This window comes from Lissotriton helveticus, chromosome 6 (assembly GCF_964261635.1).
Source record: "Lissotriton helveticus chromosome 6, aLisHel1.1, whole genome shotgun sequence".
Lineage (NCBI taxonomy): Eukaryota > Metazoa > Chordata > Amphibia > Caudata > Salamandridae > Lissotriton > Lissotriton helveticus.
Window position 1 is genome coordinate 2,034,411,720 of NC_136067.1, and position 27,840 is coordinate 2,034,439,559.

At 46.0% G+C, this 27,840-nt stretch overlaps 1 protein-coding gene across 8 annotated transcripts in view; it reads left to right on the forward strand.

Annotated features, from left to right (window-relative positions):
* The window catches only part of DTNB (dystrobrevin beta), a 1,143,128-nt gene that overhangs the window by 381,448 nt on the left and 733,840 nt on the right, over positions 1–27,840 (forward strand). For all 8 annotated transcript variants that reach the window (XR_013596287.1, XM_078650028.1, XM_078650030.1 and 5 more), the window contains exon 8: positions 25,598–25,703. Coding sequence is in view for 7 of the 8 variants with exons in the window: in XM_078650028.1 (XP_078506154.1) it covers positions 25,598–25,703 (106 nt within the window). In the remaining variant the exon portion in view is untranslated. The remainder of the gene's footprint in view (positions 1–25,597; positions 25,704–27,840) is intronic.

The window sequence follows — 27,840 nt, forward strand, 5'->3', positions numbered from 1 at the left end:
TGGTTCCAGGGAGATGGCAAACAACAGGGGCGACAAAGGGCACCCCTGTCGCGTGCCCCGACCCAGCGGAAAAGTGCGGGAAATGTGGCCGTTCGCCACCACATGAGCCATCGGGGCTGTGTACAGTAGTTTAACCCACGCTAGAAAGCGAGGCCCGAACCCCATATGCGTCAGCGTTTCAAAAAGGTACTCCCACTCCACCAGGTCAAATGCCATTTTGGCGTCAAGTGCCAGGAGTACTGCCGGCGTGGTGATGGTGTCAGCTCTGGCCAGGATACCATGCAGTCGCCGCAAGTTCAGAGCTGTGTTCCTGTGCGGCATAAACCCGGACTGATCCGGGTGTACAATCGAGGACAGATGGGGCAGGATCCTCTGTGCCAAAAGTTTGGCCAAGACTTTCACTTCCGCGTTCAATAACGAAATTGGCCGATAGGAGGAGCAGTCCTCCGGGGGCTTGCCCGGCTTGGGGATTGGTATGATAGTGGCCTCACGCTGGTCTGGTGGAAGGGAACCCCTCTCCAGGCATTCCTTGAACATCCCCAGCAGATGCGTGCTAAGGGTGTCTGGCATAATTTGATACCATTCTATGGGTATCCCATTCGGTCCCAATGCTTTGCCCGGGTTCAGTGCCTTGATGGCCAGCTGGATTTCGCCTGCTGTGATGTCTGCCTCCAGTTCGGTCGACACCTCCGGTGAGAGGGTCCGAACCACAATCGGTGCCAAGAGCTCCCTGGCACTCTCCGGTGTAATTGTACGAGCCGGGGTGTACACACGTTCAAAATGGGACGCAAGTAGTTCTGTTATGCGCCTGGGATCGGTGTGTGTCACTCCCTGTTCATCCCTCAAACGTTGGACTCCCCTGGAGCTACCCTCACGCCCATCGAGCCACGCCAGCATTTTCCCTGCCTTGTCCCCAACTTCATAGATCCTGTTCTGGGTGTCGGTTAAGAGACCCTTGACCACCAACCGTAGGTGATCATTGTACAGCTGTTGCTGGAGAGTGAGTGCGTGCAGAGCATCTGGGGAAGGGTGAGACTCAAGCGCCGCCGTCCGCTCCCTCAACGTAATCTCTAGGTCGGCCAGCTCCTGCGATTGTTGTTTCTTATGTCCGGTTATGGTGTTAATGGCTTGTCCCTGCAGAACTGTTTTATAGGCCTCCCAGAGCGTTGCTGGTGAGCTTACTGAATGTGTATTTTCAAGAAAGTAGTGTTTCGTGGTGCGTTTGAGTGCTTTGCGAACCTGTGGGATTTTAAAATATGAGGCGTGCATGGGGTAAATGCGCCTACGTGCTTTCGTCTGTAGGGAAAGCGTCAGTGTGAGCGGTGAGTGGTCCGAAATACCACGAGGGTGAATCTCCAGGGTATCCACACGACAAAGGGCCTCCCCCAGTGCCAGGAAATAATCGATGCGTGACAGGCTGCCATGCACCGCTGAGTGGAATGTGTATTGCTTCGTGCCCGGGTGCAGGTGTCGCCAAATATCTGTCATGCCCATTGCCGTGGTGAATCGTCGAAAGTATGTTTCCCCCCCTGTCTGGTTGGGTGAGGGGTGTTTATCTAGTTGTGGGTCTATGACCGCGTTGAAGTCTCCCCCTAGTATGGTCTCACCCTCGGGGAGAGTTAAAAGGAAGTCCCCTAGTCTTGGGAGGTGGACCGAGTGTAGAGCAGGTGGCACATACACCGATACTAGATTAAAGAGTTTCCCCTCCCACTGTCCCTGCACGGCCGCAAAGCAGCCCTGATCATCCGTTTTAATTGATAGGGGCATGAAACGTGAGTTCTTCTGTATTAGTATGCCCGACCCCCTAGAGCCGGACGTGAAAGCAGAGTGGGCCCACATTTTGTAGCCTCGCCTATCCAAGGCCTTCGTGGCCCCCCCCATCAGGTGCGTCTCTTGCAACAGGGCCACAGTAGGTCGCAAGCGCTTAATAGCCGTCAGTACCAATCCCCGCTTAACCTTGTCCCCCAAACCTCTCACATTCCAGGACAGCAAGGTCATAGGTGGGCATTGCGCGTCAGAGTGGGTCACCCCCTCTGCCGGGACGGGATTGTTAGCCATCGGGTGGGACCAGGGACATGATGCCGCGCCCCAGAGGCGTGACCGGTTTAGCTGCTGCGTCGTTGCGCAGCAAAGCGTTTAGAGGCATCACGGGGGCATAATGTCACTGTCTGTTTCAAGCAATGTGTTCCGATCCCCATAGGTACTGAAACATTGTCTTCGACTCATAATGCACATTCCTAACATAAACAAATCAGAACAAACCCCCCTCCCTGCCCCCCTGCCCCCCTGCTTAACGGACCTCCAACTGCCCGCCACCCCAACTTAGCAGAGTGCTTTACCCATCCCAAAACCAGAGTACTTGCTTGTAGGGGGGAGAGTGTCTCCCCAGGCAGGCGGCTTCCCTGAAGGCTCTTGGGGCAGCCATGCCGGCGTCTACATGTAGCTGTGGAAAGTATGGGTTAGGTCGGCGTTCGGCGATTGCTCAGTGTCCAGTGTCCAAGGTCGGGTTCATTCATTCCCGCCTCCTCCTTCAAACCCATGGGATGGTGAGTGGTCCTGCCCCTCCGCTCGACCTGATGTTTGCGAGTCCGCTCCGCTTCCTCCTCCAAGGTCTCGATCCGGTTTGTGTGTTTTGCGCTGTCGTCCAACGGTGTGCCAACCCTCCAGCCAGTCCCGGGCTGCTCCAGGGGAGTCGAAGATCCACACTTTCTTGTCTGCTACCACCCGCAGTTTAGCCGGGAAGATCATTGAATATGGCAGTTCTTTATCTCTCAAGGTCTTTTTGACTTCCAGGAACGTTTTCCTTCTCCTAGATACCTCAGCCGTATAGTCCGGGAAGAAAGCAATCCTCGAGTTCTGAATTTGGATGGCCGGTGCCACTCTAGCGGCCTGCAGGATGGCGTCCCTATCCCGGAAATTGAACAACCGAGCCAGTATCGGTCGTGGTGCGGCCCCCGACTTGGGCTTGCCTCCTGGAACACGGTGCGCCCTTTCGACGGAGAAGAAGTTTGAGAGTCCCTTGGGCTTAAGCCGAGTCTTGACCAAGTCCTCCACGTAGAGGTCCAGAGCCCCCGTGTCCTCTGATTCTGGCACACCTAAAATTCGGACATTATTGCGTCGGGAGCGCCCTTCCTGATCGTCCAGTTTGTCCCTAAGCAGTCTGTTATCGGTTTGCAGTCGTTCCACTGCTATTTGCAATTCGGACACATCCTCGACCAGCGACTTAGTGACCACCTCGACCTGTTTGACCCTCTCGTTCATTTTTTGGAGATCCGCCCTTATCAAGGTGACTTCCGTTGCCGTGGCACCCACCGTCGTTTGTACTTGGGCCAGCGCTGCTAGGACGTCGTCCAGTGTGGCCTTCTTCGCCCCCTCGGTTTCCGCCGCTTTTCCGGCGGCCTTTCGTTGGTCTTGGGGCGGTGAGTGCCTCTCAAATGCGAATTTGTCCAGCTTGGCCTGGGCTGAGTTGTTTCTAGGGCCCCTATGGGACATGGCGCTGCCGTGGATTACACTGCCTGGTGGATAAAATGACCGTGCTCGGGTCGCACAATACCGCTTCCTTGCGCCCCGGTGGTAGTCTGCGACTAGGTACAAGGTCACCGCTGTGGGGGGTGGTGTCACCTCTCCGTCATTCAGTGGTGCGACGCTCTCCTAGGGAATGCACACCGGCCAGGCGCTGGGCCTCCTCCCAGCGCTGGGCTGAAAGGGGGGAGTGTGGCGGTGCGCTGTAAGGTGCGACTCACACCGGCCGGGGCCGTCGCGTTATGGTTCTCCTCAGTGCCCCCTTGATGTGGGTGTTGCCCAGGCTTCTGCCCCTCAGGTGGCGCCGCGTGCGTGTGGCCCCCGGCGATTCCGGTGAAAAGGCTGTGGTGTCTTTAGCCTTCGCCCGCTGTGGCCGCCGTGTAGCGTTGCCGGTCACTGAGCGGTTTTGGCGGCCGCAGCCGGGGTCCGGCGTCTTCTATCGCTGGGGCCGTGTAATGGCGGCACTGGGTGACCCTGCGTAGCTCCCGTCACGCTGCTGGAGGACGCGTGTGTGACCGGGGAGTGCTGTCGGGCTGCCGTGGTGGGCGTCTGTGTGTCTTGGTGGACGGGAGGGCAGCTTTGCGGTGTTGTCGGGGGAAGCGCTCGGTAAGCCGGCGCTTCCTGCCACTCACCCCCACTTGCTGGACACTTCCGGCCGGATTCGATGGCACTGGTAGTCCGCGGCTCCTCGGCTGCAGTCAGGCCCAGCTCCTCCTCCGCCTCCCGAGGATGTGATTCTGCCCGTTCGGGCCGCCGCCGCTCTCAGGGACTTCCACGCTGCTCGCCACACGGACACCGGGACTGGTCCGCCCCTTTCCGCCAGTGAAGCTCAGGATGATGATGCGGATTATCGCGGAAAGCCGCCTCTGCCCAGGAGCCTCCCTAAGCTGCGGCCGCCATCGTTGGCTGCTAGCCACGCCCCCCAAAATTATCGAATTTTTAATATCAATTTTTTTATAGTGTTTGTTATGTTATTATATGTGTGAAAAGTGTGTATTTATGTTATAATTAATTTTAATTAATGAATTTTGTTTTCTTAATTTTTGCGTAATTTAATTCTGTAGCGCATTGTGGGTTTATAGGGGAATAGGGTGGGAAGTAATTTAATTATATTTAATTAAATATGTACATTTATATATTGGTATTCATTTTTAATTCATTGTTAATTAATTTAATTTATATTTGGTAATTAATTAAATGTTAATTGGCAATTAATGTTAATTGCTAATTATGTTAATTTTACTAATTTATTTTCTGTAGCGGGTTGTGGGTTTATAGGGGAATTGGGTGGGAAGTAATTTATTTATAATTAATTAAATACGTAAAAATATTTATTGGTATTTTTTTGGGAATTAATTGGTAATTAATTTATTATGGGTAATTAATTACATTTTAATTGCCAATTAATTTTATTTAATTGATTAATTGCTAATTATGTTAATTTTACTAATTTATTTTCTGTAGCGGGTTGTGGGTTTATAGGGGAATTGGGTGGGAAGTAATTTATTTATAATTAATTAAATACGTAAAAATATTTATTGGTATTTTTGGGGGAATTAATTGGTAATTAATTTTTTATGGGTAATTAATTAAATTTTAATTGCCAATTAATTTTATTTAATTGATTAATTGCTAATTATGTTAATTTTACTAATTTATTTTCTGTAGCGGGTTGTGAGTTTATAGGGGAATAGGGTGGGAAGTAATTTATTCATAATTAATTAAATAATTCAAGTTATTTAATAGTATTTCATTTGAATTAAGTGTTAGTTAATTTTTAATTGTTAATTAATTAATTGTTAATTTGTAATTAATTTGAATAGGTAACTAATAGTAACAATTCATTGTCATTTGTAATTTTAATTGATTAATTATTATATTATATTAAATTGGTCATTACTTTTAATTAATTTTTGATAGATATTAATTTATATTTTTTTACATAATATAAGAAGTATTTACTTTCCCTACTGTTGCACTCTGGAGTGGGAATAGTAATTCTTACCCCTACGCTATCCAACGCTTTCCCTACTGTTGCACTCACTGGAGTGGGAATAGTGATTTTTACCCATACGCTATCCAACGCTTTCCCTACTGTTGCACTCACTGGAGTGGGAATAGTAATTTTTACCCCTACGCTATCCAACGCTTTCCCTACTGTTGCACCCACTGGAGTGGGAATAGTAATTTTACCTCTACTCTATCCAACTCTTTCCCTACTGTTGCACTCTTTGGAGTTGGAATAGTAATTTTTACCCCTACGCTATCCAACGCTTTCCCTTCTGTTGCACTCACTGGAGTGGGAATAGTAATTTTTACCCCTACGCTATCCAACGCTTTCCCTACTGTTGCACTCTTTGGAGTGGGAATAGTAATTTTTACCCCTACGCTATCCAACGCTCTCCCTACTGTTGCACTCTTTGGAGTTGGAATAGTAATTTTTACCCCTACGCTATCCAACGCTTTCCCTACTGTTGCACTTATTGGAGTGGGAATAGTAATTTTTACCCCTACGCTATCCAACGCTTTCCCTACTGTTGCACCCACTGGAGTGGGAATAGTAATTTTTACCCCTACGGTATCCAACGCTTTCCCTACTGTTGCACTCTCTGGAGTGGGAATAGTAATTTTTACACTTCCGCTATCCTACTGTAATAATATTGGATATTATTTAATTATATTATGTTACTATATATACATATATGTTTTAACAAATATGATTGTCAAATTTTTTTTTTTTACTTTCATTAATTATTTAATTATTATTAGGTAATTTAAGTATTTTTAAGTATATTTTAGTAATTAATTTTTAACATTAATTTAATTTAACATTGTTTTTAATAAAGTCGATATTTTTATAAACTATATTTTTGTAAACTATATTTTTTACTCGATATTTTTGTACTTACCTGTTTGTAGATACAAAGTCGATATTCTGTCTGTCGATATTTTGTCGCCAATATTTTTGATAGTCGATATTATGTCCCTCGATATTATGTCAGTGATCCCTTCCACTCTGTCATTATCACTTTTTCTCTATTCCCCATCCAATTCTTAAAAAAACATCAGTACGACCTACTTCTCTAGAGGTAACTGTAGCCTTTCAACTAAAATAAAATGTACTTACTTCTAATTCAGCTTTTTCATCTATCCTGAGGCATACATGCCCTGGGGTCAGTGGACTCCCACACCTGGTTTTGAGACTGGTAGATATCCCCAAACAGTTTCCTTTTTATCTACTTTATACAGGTTTCTGCACCCAAGGCCTGGTTCTTTCCGTTCGTAACTCTAGTTATCCATACCAGTAAGTCACCAGACCAGAAACTGCTTTAAAGGCTGTTAATTGGAGTTTTAATTGTTAGTATTGCATAAGCAAGTGTGTCAAACACAGCACCTGTCTACCTTGTGTGCATATGCTCTCTCCTCAGTTCCTTTTTTTCTGCCAAACAATCGCCTTACTGAATTTTTGAAACCTCTTTGCTTTTCTGTCCCTCTGCTCTTTTTTCTCAGCGTGGAAAGCTTGTTCTCCAATAATCTGGCTTTATGTCATGCATATCATGCTCCCAACAGTTTGTAGCACTAGACTCTCATAACCTCTACCTCTCTTGCCTGTTCTTTGAGTGCCTAGAAATACCTTGCCTACTTTCAAAGTATGAGTGCACATTTCCTCCATGTGTCCTTAGGTTTCATTAATAGAAAGAAGACTGAAGAGGGAAACACAGAGTATGGACCAACTTGTGTAGTCTGAGTACCATTCCTGCCAATGCAGATGGTGGGCATGTTACCCAAGAATCCCCACACCCGCACTCCTGGGTGGAGATCATTCTCACTAGCCCCAAGCAATGGTGTACCCAACCACCAAAAATGTGAAAGCCTTGGGTAGGTACAAGACAACCTGTTACAACACCCAGTTGCTAAGCTACAAGAAATTGACAACAGGCATCCAGAAGCTGGCCTCTGTTGTGTGTTGTTCTCCTCAGCTTTGCAGATTGTTGCCCTGTCAGGTTTATGATAACTCCCTGTTCTGCACAGGCATTTCAAAGTGATGTTGGGTAGTTGGACTGAACATTTCTCTACTTACGAGACTCCAGCTGCAGGTCTTGTGTTTGAGCAAGCCCTCTACAGGCCAGGGGGCCATGTCCCAGATTGGGTGACTTGAACCAGATACTAGAGTCTAGCTTCTCCTGTGTGTCCCTTCAGTTGCAGACCTGACCTAGCCTTACCCGTTTGACCACTCTTGTGATCCACCCTCTCCTCTTCCAGAAGGTTGAGCCCTTGTGCCTGGTGCAGGAGTTGAAACAGAGAAGGTCATTAAGCTAGCCATCCATAAACTCAATTTCAAGAAAACCCCAAGACGACTTACATCTTCCTGTGTTCAAGTACACTCTGTGCCCTTCATGCACAAGAACATAGGAAAAAGTAAAACCACAGAGAGGCTGTGGCCATTCCTGAGTTGGCATGACAAACTTGCCATCCAGAGTAGTCTTGTTGGGAGGTATCTATGAGACCAGAAGTGCACTGGACATGGGAGTCCATACCCATCACCCACACCATATTTTGAAGTAGAAGCTCATTACTATAGACTCATCACTGGTAGCAAGGGTCCACCACGTAGGTTCTAGCCAGGTCCGTCTCCTCCAGAGTTGCTCACTTAATAATACTGCATTGCTTGTGTGTACTCCCCTCCCCCCCCCCCCAACCCCATCTGGGAGAGTAAATTTCCTTATTGGGAACCTGAACTCTTTTGATCAGCTGAACAAGAAGCAGACTTTGCCTACATGACCTCTTCCATACTTAGATCAGATTCTTTTCTGGATCCTCTGAGTGTAAAGCTGAAGGTCATAGAGATTTCCCAAGCCCTTCCTTTCAGCTCCTGGGGCCCATGATGCAACTCCTTGCAACCGAATACCAACCACAGATGTTGGTGCCGCTCTTCTGGTACTGCCCACCATTTCCCAGCTGCTGATCCCGTATTCTTCTCCGGACACTCCACTAGGTCCATCAGGAGTTGGCAAGATTCCCTTGGATCCAGAATCCAGATGGGCCTCGCTTCTGGACACAGATGTGGCTGTAGATTGCTGGGATCGGAGAATACAAATAACCCATCCAATTAGAGGTTACCACTCCTTACTGGCCAAAGAGCCGAACGAGCTGTGTATTGCAGGCCTGGCACTCACTGGAGAATGAGGATATTTGTGATCTTATGGCAGAACAGACCCTCTACCAAATCCAAGAAAGGCCGCTGAGCCATCAAGTCCTAGCATTCTTAGGTCTCTGGAGGAAACCACATTCATACCTAATCCCTAATTATAGTTATTGGACTACACGTATAGGGCTTCCAAAGACAGGAACAACCTTTCTTTTGTGGTAGGACATGTTCAGATTTTTGTGATGGTTGCTTCCCTTGAAGGCAAAGCTGCATCCTCCCTCATAGACAGAGTTAAAATATCTTGAACTCTCCAATAAAAATATGAACAATAGTGTTCTGTCCCTCCACCAGCAAGTTACTCTAGCAATTCAAAACTAGCACAGTTGTGCGGACAGGCATCCAAATAGAACCGCCTGTGAGTAATGAATGCATACAGGTGGGTACTCACCAGGGGAGCAAGCATATCTCATTTTTTTGTGGGGGGGGGGGTTCTCCACACATCTACTGGAGCAAGCATATCTCATTTGACTCGTCCGTGTCTAAAGAAAGAACGAGCTGCAATGAATAAGCAGGAGGAAATGGCATTTGAGCTAGATTGGTATATTACCTGTATGACACTTTTACTTTTTAACTTGATTTCTTGTGCTACCGGTCACAACGGGAGCTGTCAATATTTTTAGACACTAACAGTAGTTGCTCTTTGCCTGGCAGCTTCTCTTGTTGCTCTTGAAGATGTTCTTTGTGCCCAGCATTTTGTTCCACCTTCTGTCCTCTTGTTCTCCTTCCTGTCCCATTTTTTCCAGGTATTTTCCACACTCATTGCAGCTGTTTGCTTTCAAAAGGCAGTAAGATCTCAAATTCTAAATTGTTTTGCTATTTCTATTTCCCCTACGTGCTGGTTATATTGTCGAGCCCAGGAGAAACTAGCTAGTCCACCAAAGCCGCAATCCACATAGTATTTGGCATCCTGTTCCTGCTGCTTCCATCAGTGTTGTTTTTCTCCCATCACACTTTCTCTTCTCCAAGGCTGCTTCTGGTAATGTCTATTCACTATTCAGGGGCAGGATCAGAGGTAAAGTCAGAGTTTACAGTTCCTTTTCATCCTTCTCTGGATCCCTGGCTCTGCCAACCCCACAGTCCCTTACAGTGACCGAGGGCTTTTCAGTCTTTTGGACCAGAGCATCCATTTGCTCAATGCACCAGAAAGGTATTTCCTGTACTCCAGTCCTCACTAAGGAGTCCTGGAGGAGGTGATTCATAGGAAGGAATAATCCCATTCCCATGTCTGTAGAAGAGGCCAAGGAGTCCCAGCCACTTCCTCAGGGATCTCCTGCTGTCTTTTGTGTCATCTTAGCACAACTCCAGTAGAAGAAAGCTTTCTTTCCACTATGATTACTAAAACCCATTACCACTGGTGTGGGTCCTCTTGCTCTACTGGTTCCATCCAGGCCAACGTTGCTGTAGTTTGCATACTAGGACTGGAAGTTTCTTTTAGGAGTTATAGTGTAAGTAGTATCTTAGGACCCTTAAAGTGACCGGGCAGTTCTATTTTCTTATAATGAAAAATGGGTTGAAGACTTTTCCCCAGTCTAGATCTGCGTGACCTGATGTATTTGCTCCCCAGTCTGATGTTCTGAATGGCAGCGTTGGCTCAGGCCCTGGCAGCTGTTGAAAATGACTGGCACTGCAGACTTGGAAGATTATTTCCACATGCTTGTCTTGCAGGAGCTCAAGATGAATCACGGCCAGAACTCAACAATACCAGTGGAGGATGTTAATCCTTTTTTCTGAACTTGACCCCTTGGATTTTAATCAGCTTCCTGTTCTCATGGCTGCCAAGTCCTGTGCTATCCCTACTTGAATGTTTGCCTAATCAGAGCAGCATCCAGGAAGACAGCAAAGTGTGCACTGGCTCTGACCATATTCAACTGTGGGTTCTTTGCATCTGCCTTTAGGCCTTCTATGAGGATTCATTTTATTTGGGGCAATTCTGGATGTGAACCTACTGAAAACCTTTCCTCATCAGGAGAAGACAGTACCCATCAGTCACATGGTGGATCATTTCTTTTACAAGACCTCGTCTACCTTAGAGTCCCAGAGGCCTCTCAGAGTGTGTTTGGCATAGGGGTGGTACTCATGCCAAGTGGGTGGTACTCATGCCAAGTTCCTTGAGTACCCTGCAGCTCGAACATGGGGAGCACCAAGACAAGTTACACAAAAATTATCCCCAGCATTTCTCAGTACTTCCATGCTTGATGATTTCTGCTGGTCTTCTAAGTGTACAGTGCACCAAGACAAACAGACAATCCGGTGTTTCCACTTTTGTCCCAATTGGAAGGTTCAACAGGATGTCCTTGATTCGTTGTTGAGGCCTTGGAACACCCAGCCATTGATATTTGTGACACTCACCTGATCTTCAAGGATAATCAGTTCCCTTCCTTGAGGGCCAGAGGACCTGGAAACCTGGGTCCTGTAGGTCAGTCTGTCGGGTCACATAAAAGTATTTAAGTATGCTTTGAGACGCCACAAGCACAAATGGTTTGTGGAAACTAGGGAGCAACCGTGGTTTTTTTGATCTGCTGCTTCTACACAAGAGGAGGAGGAGCGGCTAGATCCATGGATAGACGGAGAGTGCTTTAGCATTTCCTACCATTGTTAAACTGTAAGCCTGCTTCCTGAAAAGGTAGCATTAACCTACCTTGGTCTCCATGCAGAAACTGTGGATGTGCTGCATCTTCAAGAATGTTCTCTGCTAGAGCAAATAGTAAGTAGAGTCTTGCCACAGAGAACCTACCCTCTCACTTGCTTGATGGAAATGGCTTCAGCTTCTTGTGATATCTGGACACATCAACACTGCAGCTGTTCACCTGCAAGACTTACCTAGTGGTCATTGGGGAGGACCGTAAGAGACCCAAGAATTATTCACCACAGCCAGAGTTCATCGAAAGTAATCAACCAACAGCCTCTCTGTCTCATACACAGTCTCTGTCGATGCTCTGTCAACCTGGTCTTTACAAGACTGATGCATAAAATATTCAGTCAAATAGTTTCCTGTGAAATGAAGCACATTTCTTGCAAGACTGCCTTCCTGAGGGCCATAGCTTCAGCCGGGAGCATCAGTGTGCTGCAATCCTATGCATTTCAGGGGTCCATGCTGTGCTCCATTAGGACAAGGTAGTCTTACGAACTCACCCGTTTAGTTGTGCTGGCAGATTTGCATCTCAATAAGGATTTTTTTCTTCCCTACCTTTTCAACACCCCCAACCTCCTTGTTGCAGTCTACATGGGGCCTGTTTTCCATCTTGACTCGAAGCACACTCCACCACGACAAATGAGGCTTCGGTGGCATCCTCATTCTCCAGTGAGTGCCAGGGCTGCAATACACAGCTCGTTCGGTTCTTTGGCCAGTAAGGAGTGGTAAGGGTATTGCTGTCAGAGACAACAACTCTGTGGCTTTGTGCCACCGCTCATGCCTTCTGCTGACCTGATGTCCTTAAGGCTTCTTTCAAGGGGATTCTCGGTCCATTACGTTATTTGCAACATGTTGTAGGTCTAAACTGCTTGCAGCTTCTCTTCTCTTTCTTATTCTCTCTATTGTGGAATTTACTCAGACGTTGACAATGGGAAGGAACCATGTCTGTTAATACTGGTTTCATGGCTCTTTCCCATTCTCAGCGCCCTCGGCCATCTTCCAGAAATGCACACTATCTAGCTTCCTTTCTAAGACTTCTAAAAAAATGACTATGTGTAGTCTAGAGTGTTATGTCTCTGGTATCATTCATGGGCTCAGGTTGAATTTTCTTTGTTTAATTTTCCGATGTTGTCAAAGGCAACATATGCAATATGGTGAGGCATTGGCAGTAATCCGATACTTCAACAGGTAACTGTTATGTTGCTGCATCTTTAAGCTGTATCTTTAAGAGTGTCATGGACAGTGACATCACAGTTAGAATGATGATATTCCAATTGATGTAAGAACAGTTGCTGTAACTTCTGCTGTTGATGGTTGTACCATTAAAAGCTCCTTCTACTACCTACATGTTTCTGAGCTTTTATCACTGGCGACGAGGGTCAAGGCCTGATGGGGGACGGGCATCCACAACCATCAACTCCCCTAGATATGGATTTGGACCTTATTTGGAGAAAATTGTGAATTTTTACTTTTATTTGGATTTGGACTTCCTTTTGGACTCACTCTGGCACTACATTACCCTGGACTTTTAATTCCACTTGTACTCTTGGGATTATTTGGCCTGATATTCCTTCAAGGTATCGTATTTGAATTTTCTAAAAAAAAAAAAAAACCTGACTTGCTCTACTGACTTCTTGTGTCAACGCTTCCTGCTACTCTTAAATGCGATCGCCGTTGTCCTAAGAAAATTCGGACACTTTGCGCATTTTTGAGGCTTCAATTTAGATTATTTACTATTTGCTGTAATTTCTGGCAACCCTGTTGATTTTTAAAATATAACGCTACTTGCCTCGCGTTACAGACCGGAGATTCTCCATTCGGCATTCGGAAGTTTCTTTCAGCGCGAGTGCAGCCTCTGTCACTGAAGCCACAAACGTCTGACGTCCTCAGGTTGCGCCCCAACGCTACGCCACGTGCATCGTCATTACGTTGACGGCCATTTTGTCTGTCTCCTTGGCAACGCGTACTTAGTCAACACGACGCGTGGATTATCGCGTTAACTTTCTTTCTTGAACTACGAAGTCTACGTTTCTCACCAGTACCTTGAGACGCTGAAATGCGCGGTTGCGCATAGAGGACACACACAGAGAAGGTAACATTGTGACTCATCTACACGCTGATGTGCACAGCTGCACATCAATTCTTCTGTGGTTTGGTCTACGAGTTCCACGCTGATGTGCACAGCTAAACATGCAGTGATTCTTTACACCATTGAGCACACTTGCATGTAATTGGGTATCTTGTGTTACTAATACACAAAACTTTAGTAAATGGCATAATTACTAATAATTTTCAGTTGCACATTATAAAATACTGATTGGGTTGGACTAATAATTCTACTTTAATGTGCACAACTGTTAGAATACAGTTAATAATTGTTTTATTTTCCTCATTTTACTTTACATTACTGCAGAATCGGCCTACTACCTTTATTATAGAGTGTTCTGCTTATTTATTCTTTGTTTCAATATGGCCACCACTTCTAGCATGTCACAGCCTCCACCGTTTCTTTCAGAAGAAGGTGAACCCATTCTTCCTTGGAAAAGGTGGAGAAACCTATTTGACTCGTACTTAGTTGCTATTGGGGGAGAAAAGTTTTCGGCTGTTAGAAAACAGGCCATCTTGCTGCATAATTTAGGAGTTGAAGGCAGACACACCTACGACAGTATGGACATCATACCTGTTGGTGGGGCTGATGGGGAACCTGCAGACATTTTTGAGATGTCTATGACCATGCTGGAACAGTATTTTGGCCCAAGAATTAATGTTGTTTTAGAGCGACATAGGTTCTTTACTCGTGTCCAAGGTTCTCGTGAACGTGTGGGTACATATGTCGCAGCTCTAAAAACTCTCTCTAGAACTTGCGATTTTGGTGATTTATCAGAATCTCTAGTTAGAGATCAACTTGTCCGATGCACGAACAGTTCTAGAGTTCAGGAGAAGTTATTGTCCAAGAATCCTACATTGAAAGAAGCTTTAGACATTGTGGAAGGAATGGAGAATACCTCTACATGGGTAAAAGAAATAAGGAAAAATAAAGAGGATGATAGTCACACTGTCAGTGATAATAAGAAAAAGGTTTCTGACTCTGTACATATGTTGGAAGATGAAGATCTACTTTGTGATGATCACAATGAAGTAGCTAAAGTCAATGTGAGTTCTAAGAGCAAACCTTTCCAAAAGACAATTGCTCAGAAAAACACTCTTGATAATCGCTCCTCTTCCTCCAAAGAGTCTACCTTCTCTAAGGAACGTGACTCTCGCCAACAACGTCCTGTAAGTAACCAAAGGATGCGTTGTTTTAGATGTGGGAGTTTCTCCCATTCCTCTAATTTTCCCCATTGTTTCGCTAGGGATAGCATCTGCAATAATTGTGGTATCAAAGGACACTATGCACGAGTGTGTAGGTCTGGAAGAAAGAGAGAAGTTAGTGAGCCAACTTCTGATGTTGTACGCACACTTGTAGTGTCCAATGTTAGTGATACAATGGTCGACACAAAACACAATCTTGTGCCGACCTCGGACATTGTACATACACTAGCAGTCTCCAATGTTAATGATGCGATGGTTGACACAGAACGTATTTTTATGCCATATTGTGATGTGAAAATTGACAAATTTGTGTTTAAACTCATGGCAGACTCTGGGTCTCCCTTTACGTTAATTGGTAACAAAATTTGGGATGAAGTGGTTGGGTTGGAAAATGTTCAATTATTACCTTCTGACATTTCTCCCCTTAGCTACAATAAGTCAAGAATAGAGATCTTAGGATATGTTGTGGCCAACATTTCTTTTAATGGTATGTGCATATCTGGGAAAGTTTATGTAGCTGTCAGAGGTGATAATCTCCTGGGATGGCGACATCAACATGATTTAGAGATTATTCTTAATCCAGGAGCTGAAGATCCAAAAAATCAAGTCATGTTAATGAAAGATTTTCTTTCCAGTTACCTCCATTCCCAAATAGACCTTGTGTGTGAGTCTAGTAAATACTTTGATGATTACCCTAAAGTTTTTTCTGACAAATTGGGATGTCTAAAAGGATTCGAACATAAAATCATTCTTAAGAAATCTGCCAGACCGTGTGTACACAGAGTCAGGAAAGTACCCAACATGATGTTAGAGCCACTCAAACTTGAAATTGAAAAATTGTTAAACTTAGGAGTGATTGAAGAAATTGAATCATCAGAGTGGTTGAGTCCAGTGGTTCTAGCACCCAAAGATAGTGGGAAATCAATTAGGATGTGTGTGGATCTTCGCGGGTTGAATGAGTGGATCTGGGTAGACCGTCAACCTTTGCCAAACATAGCTGAGAGTATCAGCATTTTAAAGGGAGCAAAAATATTTAGTGTTCTAGATCTCTCATCTGCTTACCATCAAGTAGTGCTGCATAAGGACTGCAGACACCTGACATCGTTTGTTACACCTTTGGGTGCCTACCGTTTTTTAAGAATGCCGTTTGGCTTAGCCTCAGCAGCCGCATGTTTTCAAAGGGTGATGAAGATGGTCTTGGGAAGTCTTCCCAATGTAATGTTCTTTCAGGACGATATTTTGATTCATGGTGTAGACATATGTGAACATGATAAAGTATTGAGATTGGTGTTAGATAGGTTAAACGAGAGTGGACTCACAGTAAAAAGGGAGAAGTGTCGTATTGGCTTAGAATCCGTCACGTATTTGGGACACGTTATCTCGGGGAACGGGATTCAGCCCAAATTAGAACTAGCAGAAAGTATAGTTAAGGCACCCACTCCAGTAGATAAAGATCAGGTCAAGTCATTTTTAGGGATGGCGGAATTTTATTCCAAATTTGTTAAAGGTTTTGCTAGTCTCGTTGAGCCCATTAGGTCCCTTTTGAAGAAAGGCGTACATTTTTCCTGGTCTAATGATTGCGAGAAAGCTTTTGTTTTGGTTAAGAAAGAGATTGGTGAGATGCCAACTCTGGGTCATTTTGACTCCAAACTCAAAACCATAGTAACTACCGATGCCAGCCTTAAAGGTTTAGGTGCTGTGCTTTCCCAAATTGTTAATGGTGAAGAAGTTGTAGTTGCTTTCGCATCAAGAGCTTTAAAAGAAGCTGAGCACAATTACTCTTGTATTGAAAGAGAAGCGTTGGCAGTATATTGGTCTATTTGTCATTTCAAATTTTACTTATGGGGGATACCATTTGTAGTCAAATCGGATCACCGTCCGCTAGTTCAAATTTTTTCATGTCATCAAAGTGATCATATGACGCCAAGATTGAAAAGGTGGAGCGAAGGTTTACAAGAATACAACTTCTCTGTGCAATATATTCCTGGACTGAATAACAAACCTGCTGATTGCTTGTCACGTCTTCCCATAGATAGAGATTGTGTCACTGAGGTTACCACGTGTATAAATTGGGTTTTGGAGTCTACCATCTCTGAGGAAGAATGGTCACGCAAAGTTGATGAAGATGTTGTTTTTCAATTACTGAGGAATGTAATTAGAAGTGGCTGGCCGGATCATCATAATCTAGAGATTGTATTGAAACCATATTGGTCCGTAAAGGATGATCTAACTTTTTTCCAAGGGAATCTAATGAGAGGTGATAGAGTTGTGCCTCCAAATGAACTGAGAGAGAGGATTGTCAACCTAGCTCATGAGGGACATTTGGGAAGAAATTTAACGAAAGCTCGCATCAGGGAAAGATATTGGTGGCCTGGAATGGATCGCATGGTAGAAACTGTTGTTAAAGATTGCCATCTGTGTGCAGTGAATGACAAATCACGTACCACTTCTCACTCACCATTGTCACCTGTGGAAGTTCCGGTGACTGTTTGGACAAAATTAGGCCTAGACATTGCTGGCCCTTTTGAGCTAATGCCCTCACATGAGAGATATGTTGTTTTACTAGTTGACTACACTTCTAAGTGGGTTGTTTCTAAATGTATGAGTGTAGTTAACTCAAGAACTGTGATTGAATTCCTAAAAGATGTGTTTGGGTCTGAGGGTGTTCCCAAAATCTTGCTCACTGACAATGGAGTACAATTTACTTCTAGTGAGATGGACAATTTTTTGAGAGGCCTTGGTATTATTCACCAGAAGACAGCTCTTTACTCTCCTCAAGCAAATGGCCTCACGGAGAGGATGAATAGGGTTGTTAAAAGTTGTGCACAAAGGGCTTTAGAATCCAAAATGTCATTCAGCAATGTGTTAAGGGAGACATGGTGGGCACATCGCACGACTCCCAATGCTGTTATGCAAAGGTCTCCTTTTGAGGCTTTGAAAGGTAGATTAGCTTGTTCGAAGCTAAATCCAACTTGGCTTCCGGAGAAATTAGTTGAGAACAGTGTGGAAAGAGAAGTAAGAAGGAGAACTGTGTTGACAGATTATCAGCAAAAATACAAACAACGCTATGACAATAAGATGGCTGTCAAACACAGAAAATGGAATGTGGGTGACAGTGTTCTTGTGAAAAAACCGAAATTTGGTCACAAGGGTGTCTCGAACTTTATGGGACCTTTCACTATTGTTTCCATAAAGAAGAATGTTGTCACTTTAGATAATGGTTGCACTTGGAACATGTCTAAACTGGCCAAGAGCAATAATGTCAGGAATCATTACCGTAACGACCCCAAACTTCCTTGTGCTCCCAACATTCCCAATATTCCTCCTTCCACTAATCATCAAAGAGATACTCCTAAGAGATCTTCTCAACTTCCCAAGAAATTCAGTGATTATGTAATGCATTAATATTCACTGTTTCTCTTTGTTCTTTTTCCTTTTATATAGTTTTTGTGATTTAATCAATATTCAATTTGTTCGTTTATTATGTAAGGGGGATGTGTTATGTTGCTGCATCTTTAAGCTGTATCTTTAAGAGTGTCATGGACAGTGACATCACAGTTAGAATGATGATATTCCAATTGATGTAAGAACAGTTGCTGTAACTTCTGCTGTTGATGGTTGTACCATTAAAAGCTCCTTCTACTACCTACATGTTTCTGAGCTTTTATCAGTAACGTAACAAACGACTCAAAGCCAATGTGGTAGCAACAGGTGGCGAGTCAGTAGTCCAGTCACCGTCCATCAATAGGCTCCTTGAGCCGCTCAGGCTGCGGGCGGCATCCACGTATCAACCCACTTCTCACCTACCCACAATATTACATTGTGGCCCATGGTACAAAATCTACGCAGGTTAGCGCGACTGGTTAGTTCTATGTGACGTGAACCCCAACTCTCTCCAGGGTGCGATGCACTGGAGATCATGATTGCTTACACTCTTGATTGTATGTTACGTCGATTTCAACGGTTGTGAAGCGGTTTCTGGTCCTGCCACCGAGGGAACACACAGACTGAGAATGTCAAAGCCTACGACTGTGGCTGACAGGTGATCATGGGAACTTAATCCACATATTGTGTGTTATGGAGGTAGAATCCGCATCCATTACTACAGGCCTAGCTAGGCATGTGCAGCTCGTTCTTCCCCCTCCCGCCTATCCCAAACAGCCCCCCACACATACACACACACACACTCCTCTGCTGCCTTAGGAGCTATGTGCATAAACAATGTTTTTTCTGTGATTTTCTTTGGTGGACAGAAGCTCTATACAGCAGAATGAACTATGAGGGTAGGTGAGGTCTTGTCCTGGAGATCAGTCCAGAGGAATGGAAGTCGGGTACCGTTGCAGTGTTGGCCATGAAACACTGAGTGACGTTTGAAAAGTGCATCATACCACTCACGCTTGGCACATGGTACGATTCTCTAAAGTCCTATAAAGGCCCTCATAGACTCATTTCATGTTTGACCGTTCCTCCATCAAGCAGCAGCACTGAGCACACCTGGCAATGTCCACAAGTAATGAGCATGTACCCCAAATTATTAAGCCTTACTTGTTTAGTTTTATAGTCGCTAAACACACCTTGCCAGGTTTGTGCCCAGTTCTCGATATGTACATGTTTTATTCCCTCAGCTGTGTCTAGTTAAATAAGCGTTCTTAAGGATTGGAATTAGATCCTGTGGTCCAAGCGTTCCCTGTGATACAAGATTACCAGGCACAGGAGTCTCTGTCGACTTCGGAATAACATTTGAATTTTGTGATGAGGCTTCATGACAAACTGATTGTCCAAGTGAAATGCTGCCTCCACTGGTGCAAACACTGTCCTAGGTATGAATGCTTTCCCAGTAGATGTTTTGTCAGCACTGCGCTGCTTCCCGAATGTCGTTGCTAAAAAATGTTCTTTAGAAGCTGCATGAAAATGAAGAGGAAGATGTAGTGTGCCGGGTGTCAGGGTCCTTTCTGCTCTTATCCGATATGTATTCTGTTAATGTCAGTCGCAAGAATATGAGATATATAAGATTTTTTCAAGTAAACCAACTTAATGGATTTGCTCAGTTCCTGACAAATGCTTGGCAGAAAGGGATATATTTATTTTCTGAATATAGCAATCTGAATACAATAAATTGACCATGCTTAGGTGAAAACTACAAAAGAAACAACTGGGGGAGGAGCCTAGCTCGCGGCCGTGATGGTTGCCCTTTAGCTCGGCTCCCGCAGCCCTCCGTCCTGATTGACTATCCTGTCTTCTATCCTGTCCGAGGACGACACATCTTTTGGGGCATTGAAACATAACGGCTTGTTTGTACTTACCATCCGACCCCGGGGTCTCGGTGTGCAGTGGCTCCGGAGTTGTGGCCTCCGAGGGATCGGGGCCTCTGCGAGACTTGGACCGGGACCTGGCCGGCGGGATCCGACGGCTCTCGGCCCCGGCTGAGAGCGAGAACCAGTGTTGGGAGCCGATGTGCGAAGATCCCGGCGATCCTGACCCGGGCCTGCCCTGGTGGCCGCGCGGCCGACGTGGGTGAGAGGCCCCGGGACCTGATTCTGTGAAGGGGTCTCCCTCCGCCGCTGCTTGGTCCGGCGGCCCTGGTCCTCGGGGCCCGGACTCCGCTTGTTTGGGGCACCGGTGCTGGTGCTGGCGGAGACCCGTTTCGGGCGGATATCCTTTTGGCATCGAGGCCGCCCTTGCTGGGACCCCCGGAGCTTGTAAAGTCCTACATTTGCGAACTGTTATTTCCGGGGGTCTTGGTGGGCGGCGATTGGGCTGATTCACGAAATTGCCGCCGACCCTCTGGAACGAGAATCACCCTGTGGCGGCGGGCCCGTGTTGCCTAATCGTGTGGGGAGCGGATCTGGTGGACGTGAGCCGACGGTCAGAGATATCCTGGAAGCCCTGAGATCCCTACACGCTTCCCTGGCCCTGGGAGTCTCGGTGGGTCCGCCACGATCTGCCGCCATTTTGGGCGGCCATTTCTTCTTGTCGCCCTCTTGTTTCGATGACTTCATTGCCTCGCCCCCCTCGATTGACTTGAGTGTCTCCGCCACTGATCGAAGATCGTGTAGTGCGCCGGTGACTTTGGGGCGCCCTGCTTTTCATGGTTCGGACCCCGGGGACTTGGATGCTGTACTGCGACCATGTTCGACATTGTTGCCTGAAACTATTGGTGGACTGCCTCCTGTGCCTGCTTCGACGACTTTGCCTGTGTCTATAATTGGGGCCACCTCGCCCGATCCAGTGGCGCAATTGAACTCCTGTTTTACACTGATCGTGCTGCGATTGTTGATGCATCTACACTTTCGGTTCAGACTATTGCTCCCTTGTGGATCTATCTACCCCCCACGTGGCTATGTTAGTCACCATTCCACTCAACTATATGCTGATTTCGTATTTAGTATGTGGTTTTGCATTGCCGTGTGGTGGGTGGGGTTTGTCGCTCGAAAGGGTTGGGGGTGAAATGTACGACTTCTGTTTGATTCCCGGTATACGATTTAGTAGCATCATTGTTTTTAATCGTAGAAAGGTGGGCGGTCCCCTTCTCTTAATGTTTTATAGCGCGTGATGGGGTGTCGTCCTGGTCTGTCTTTGACTGTGCTTTTCTGGTTGGGCGGAGGGCTGCGGCCGCCCGTTCGGATTATAGTTATTCTGCTCCTCCCTCCTGTCCTTTTTTCTTCGCTTTTGTTGTTTGTTTTTTTTTGTCTCGTTCTTCTTTCTTACTTCTCGCTATATTTCGGGTTCTGGTTTAGGGCGACAGGCACGCTGTCTGAAGGGTAGGCCATAGCCTTCTACAGGGGTGCAGGGTGGGACGGGTGGGTTGGGTACTACTTTTTGTTTGTCCTATGGTTCTATGGCCCTTTTCTATCTCTTTTTCGTGAGGCCGCGTCTGTCCTGACCTCCTCTGGTGTGTTTCGGGTGGGGGGTGTGGCGTCGTTAATCCTCCTGATAGGTTTCGGCTGTCTTTCTCCCCGAGCGCCATACCCCCACTTGGCCGCTACTCCTTTTGTCTCCTGTCTTCCTGCCACGGGGGGCCTGGGTCGGCGTGTCTTCTTCCTTTCGTTTTTCTTATTTCTTTATTTCCCTTTTTATTGTCTTATTTTGTCTTCCCTCCGTTTTCCCTTCCCTTCCCCCTCCCCTTCCCTACCTCGTCCCCCCCCCCTTTTTCCTCTTGGTGTCCTAGAAGTTACTATGACGAGCTGGTTTTGGTTCATTGTCTTTCCGATCCCTCTGTTCTGGCTTGGTAGTGTCTTGGGTGGCGGGCATGTTACGAGAAGAATGCTCAGGGGCTGATTGTGTCTCACATATCCTGATTTCTTGAATGCATTGTATTCTCCCCCCCGATCTTCTGGCCCCATGCCCCCTTATTAATGTTGCAGTTGATTACGGGATATCGGATGCCTCCGTATTGAAAGTGAGCCTGTCATACGTCTTCTCCCCATATTATAAAATTAAGCCTTATTTACTCCTGTGTTTTAGCCCTTCGGTTCCTGTATTTTTTTCTCCCCCCTTTTATGATTGTACGGCCTCTGCTTTGTATTGATTGATTATGTGATATTTGCCTGGTGACTCCTGATTGTTTTGTACATTGCGGCCGGCCGGCTTGGTTGTAGGCCTTGACTTGTCTCTCCTTTTTGATGTCAATAAAGGTTTTCACAAAAAAACACAAAAAAAAAAAAAACCAAAAGAAACAACTGGTTGGGATATGGGCTTGCCCAGGAAAAGGCACTTTGCAAGTTTTTAGCCAATCTATTTGTTTTATTAACTATCCTTGGAGGCCCCTAAATCTGTTTATTGACCATGCAACATGGGAACTCAAGATGGTTCTAAAGAAGATGAAACAAGTCATGTTTTTTGTTTTATTTGAGTTTCACAACTTGAACAAACAAGTAAAATAAAGGCATATCAAACGTCATTAGATTACATGTGGTAGACAATTGTTTTGCCCACCCTTGTTATATGTCAAACACCTTTGGCAACCTTAAGGCATGTTATACATGTGCGAAGACTCTGACATTTGGACACTCATAAACAAACTTGGCTGCATTCAGGAGATCAACATGCATTGAAACCGGCATTTCCTGGGCTCTCGTAAGACTTAACGCACAATCCCATGTCAGCCATGGAGCCTACATTCCTTTATACAGCCCCTTGCAGCAGATATGAATGCAAAGGGCCCCAGATACCTTTCAGTTTGTTATCATGAAGTATGGTGGAGTAATAGAACTCCAGCTGTCCATTACAGTATCTCATGTCATTTAGCCATGTTCTAACAGTAGGACTTTTGTCCTGTCCCCATACACAAGCCACCCACCCTTTCACCTGTAGGAGGGCCACGGACACACATTGCTGCACACTGTGTTGTACATTGATGGTACACCCCAAGAGTGGCAGCTTCTGGAAGGATGCAAAAAGAACAAGTGATGGACAGAATGTTGCACAATGTCAAACATTCACCCTAGTGCAGAGATCTGGGCCTAAATCCATAGTTGTTTCGCTCCCTGTGCCTTTCCATTTCAGACCGAGCCATATGCAAATCAGTCTTGGCCCTTTTCCCCGTGGGAACAGTCCAGCCCGAACTGCCAGGCCAGGTCCTCACTGGACCCGAAGCAAGCATCCTGGGAACGGTTTGGGGGCATCACCCCTCATCAGCCAGGCTAGCTTGACTCCAGTGGCATGGAGAGCCCGGGACCCACATCTGGGCATACCGGTCCTACTTGGGGTGACAAATAGAAAAAGAACATTTAATGGACAGAATGCTGCACAATGTCAAACATTCACCCCTGTACAGTGATATACGCCTGAGTCCATTGCTTTTTTTGCTCCCCATGCCTCTCCAGTTCAGACCAAGCCATATACCAATCAGTCTTGACCCTTTTCCTCAATTGCTAAATCAGTCACTATGGAGAGGAGTTTCAATACCTCTACCCAGAATCTGCTTACCATTGGGCAGTGCCAGGCAAGGTGAATAAAGTCTCCATCTGGAGCTGTACATCGTCAACAGTCAGAATCTGCCAGAAGGCCGCACTGATACTGTGCAATTGGCAAGTACACCCAATGCAGAACAATTTCACTAGTATCTGTAGTTAGGGACTCCAGGAATAGCCCATTTTGTGTATCCCCAAGTCTGCAGAGTAGCACTCCCTTTGTGGTAAGTAGGATTTACGAGGAATGCGTCAGGGGTTTATCTGGAGCATGTAATGTGAGGTGTACAGAGCGTTTACATAGGCGATACCAAGCCAACTGAGTGCAGGTGACTGGATCAGGCTCAGCTCGGATACATTTGGGTTGTGGCCCAATCACAGCACAGACAGGGGAGGGGCATGATGTGTCATGCTCTATCGCTAAATGTTGCGGGTGTAGCCAATAGTGGGTGAAATGCACCAGAGCGCTGTTTTAATAGAGCTCACAATCCACACATAAAGTAAAGTCCACATTTGTAAAGCGCACAATCACCCGTAAGGGTCTCTAGGCGCTGGGGGCCGTCGGGAAGATTAAGCGAGCTATTGCCCAGAGTCACATGGTGCTGGGCTAACCTGCCGCCGGAGCCGGGGATCGAACCGTGGTCCCCAGATTCCAGCGTCAGTCGCCCTGGCCGCGGCGCCACACCTCTCCCACATCCCGTGCAGAAAGCCCACCCTGCTCATTGGGTAATGTGAATATTTCCCAACGAACCCTAGGTTGCTCTCCTGCCCATGTCACGGAGGTCATGTGGGAGCTTAACGCTTTAAAGAATTTCTTGGTTAGTACAACTGGAACGTTGTAAAATGGATGCATAGCGGTTTGGACAATATAACCTTTTTTATGAGGGCAATCCTGCCCATCTAGGAGAGAGGGGGTGTTTCCATCTGTTTATCTGCTCTTCAGTCTTAGATATAACTATGCCATACGGCGCCGATATTACAGTAATTTTGTCTCGATTAACCCTCACCCCTAGGTATTTCATTGACTTTGAGCAGCAACGGAGAGGTAATTCTAACTGACTGACTTTGGTGTCGAGCGTTTGAGGGAAAACGGCTGATTTGCTCCAGTTCATAGTGAATCCTGTGGGTATTTTAAACAGGGTAATTTAACTTATAATAACCTCGTCCGGCAGAACCAAATCCAGTAATAGAAGTAGTAGCTGATTTGCAAGCTCATTGGAGTATATTTTGACATCTATATTATTGAGGGATAATGGCCAGTATTTGTCACACTGTGGGGAGGGTTTGCCAGGTATCAAGAGCGTCACAAGGGTGGTCTCTCTGAATGAGGGCTGGAGTGTGCTGTCCTCCAGTGCCACATTGTACATTTGTAGGAACTGTGGGCCAATAGGTGGCAGTGGGCTTCATTCAACTCCACAGGGAAGCCTTCCTTTCCGGGGGCCTTGCACATGCAGGGCCCCCGGAAATGTTGTGGTTGTTACATCAAGAGAGTCTGAGAATTGCCAAAATCAATATACGGTTGTGGCAACATGACAGACATAATATGGGCAGTTGCCCTTGGGATCCGCTGTTTAATATCTATTTGGCATGTTGTGTTTTTAATGTATTATTCTTTCATGCATACTCTGAACATACATGAGAAGAACGGATGTGATTACTTTGCAATAGAGAACCGGGAAAGGTGGTTAAAGTAGCCAAGAATTAGCCCTTTCGTGTTGTTAAAACAATTCCTATGCAATAATATGTTACATCATTACGCCATTGAATCGTGCGTCAGTGAGTGATTTATCTTTCGTGTCACTTTTTAAACATGTATGTGTGTTAGGAGTAAATGGGATTGGATTGTTGGGGTTGTATATTTAAATGTATTTTATGTTAATATGTGCATTGTGAATTTGTGTAATTGCATGTTGTAAGCATTCAAATAAAGATCAGATATATTCTGGAACTTGTTTGTACAGGGAAATTGTAGAAGTTGAATGTAACGAGTGCTTTTGTTCATTTGTTATACAGAAAAAGATTATGCTGAATATGTTTTTAGACACGCTGATGGCTGATCCACCTCCCCAGTGCCTTGTCTGGCTACCTCTCATGCACAGACTTGCTCATGTGGAAAATGGTAAGTAAGGCTTTTCCTGCGTGCCATTAGTTAGAAAGAAAAGTATACATTTTTTCGGCAGAAACCAACTTTGCAGCCCTTTATTGTACCCTTGACGTTTTAAATGTGTGTGTTTGGGTGTACTGTAATGGTCCCTGACGCAGCGGAAAATGCTCGTGTGTTTGCCAACCACAAAATTATGAAAACCTCAGAGAGCAGTAAAAACAGGAACTGTATGCTGCAAAGTATGCAGAACCTTATGTGGAAACAGTTGTTGAGCGGTACGCTTAGGTATTAAGAAAGCTTGCAAGTGCACTGCCATTTTGTTCATAGAAGTTGACAGTGATACAAGTGTAAGGGCTTCTTGAATCCTGCAGCTACACTGCTGTGGCTGCCCTTCCAGTCAGGTTAGCCACTCAGATGAATGTGGGATTGTTTACTTGACTCTATGTGAAGCCCTGGCACAGGACTGTAGAGGCCTCTCCCTGAAGTATAAGTGTGCATGGAGACTAGGCTCTTCCTGGGGATGCCACAGCCTGTGGTCCCAGGAGGCTTGAAGGTATATTTGGTCCATTGTTTCTGGAAGGATAGGCCAGGTATGTCTGTGGTGACTGTGAGTGACAGATCCTACAGGCGAGTGGTTGCCTCTCTGCATACAGGAGAGTGCTGTGGAATACGAGGTGAATGTTTTGGATTGGTCTGTAGAGTTTTTCATGGGTGAGCCTGTGTTGGACCTGGGCCTCTTGGCAGGGTCATCCCTAAACTTTTTGCCTTCCTCCAATACTCTCTCTGACCTGTTTTTGTTGGTTTAATGACTCTGGGCACTTTGCCACTGCTGACCAGTGCCAAAGTGCATATGCTCTCCCTACTGAAAAGTGTACATGTGATTGATGTCCATGATTGGTTCATTGGATTTACTGTTAGTCCCTAGTAAAGTGCACTAGGAGTGCCAGGGCTTGTGAATGCCAATACTGCTAGTGGGCCTGCAGCGCTGGTTGCGCCACCCACAGAAGCAGCCTTAAAATGTGTCTAGGGTCTGCCATTGCAGAACCTGCGTGCAGTCTGGTACTGTCACCCTGGCTGGGCAAGTGCACACACTTGCCAGCCCCTAAACCTTCCCTTAACTTCATATTAGTCACCCCTATGGTAGGCCTGAGGGCAGGGTGCATTGTAAGTGTAAGGTAGAACATGCCCTGATGTGTGTGGCATGTTCTAATAGTGAATTACTGCCAAATTCGTTTTTCACTATTGTAAGGCTACCAGTTCCCTTCTAGGCCAGATGGGCTGCTGGAATTATTACACTCTATAATCCCAGCAGGCTCAGGGGACATGGTAGAAATTAATGTTTAGTATGCCTGAACTCAGAATAATAAAATACTTCTTTTAGTAAAGTTTATTTTAATATCCTGTGTTTGCAAATGCTACTTTTAGAAAGCTAGCATTTGCTTGTCTAACCATTTCAGCCCGCCTCTGCTCTTGTGTGTATCTGACTGTCTGAGTGTGTGAGTGACAGGGCTGGGAGTTGACAGGTTGTGAATAGCAGGATGACACCTTAGTGGGTGGTGGGAGTTTCCCCTGAATGATGCATCAGGCTGTGCTCTGCCCCCACAATGCTGGCTCCGCCCTCCTGGGGAGCGACTGATGACTCAGCCTGCACCTGGCCCAGGAAGGACCGAAGCTTGTCAACAAAGTACTCAGGCTGCCCCTGTCTTCACAATGCCGGCTCCGCCCCCCTGGGGAGCGGCTGATGTGCCTGCCCTCACACTGAATGCAGAAGCAGAAGTACCCACCGCAAGTGCTCAGGGACTGGAGCAGTTATGCAAAGGCCCCCCTGGCCAGTGAGAACAAAAGAAACTGTGTATAAAAGTAGGAGCCCTGCTCCTTGTAAATCAGAATCCTGTTTTACCACAAAGGACCTCTGCCCGACTAGAAGGAGAAGAGACGCTGGAAGGACTGGCCTGCTGCTTGCCTTGCTGAGAAAGGAGAGGAAGAAGACTTGCTTTAAAGACTTTGCTGCTTTGTGCTCTAAACATTCTCCAAGGGCTTGATTGAGCTTGCCCCCTGAACTGAACCCCAGGACCAGTGGGTTCTCCTGTGCTTTGGCTCGTCCCCTGCCTGAGGCCGAGTATTTCCTCCCGCCGGAGGTGAAGTCTGCCCC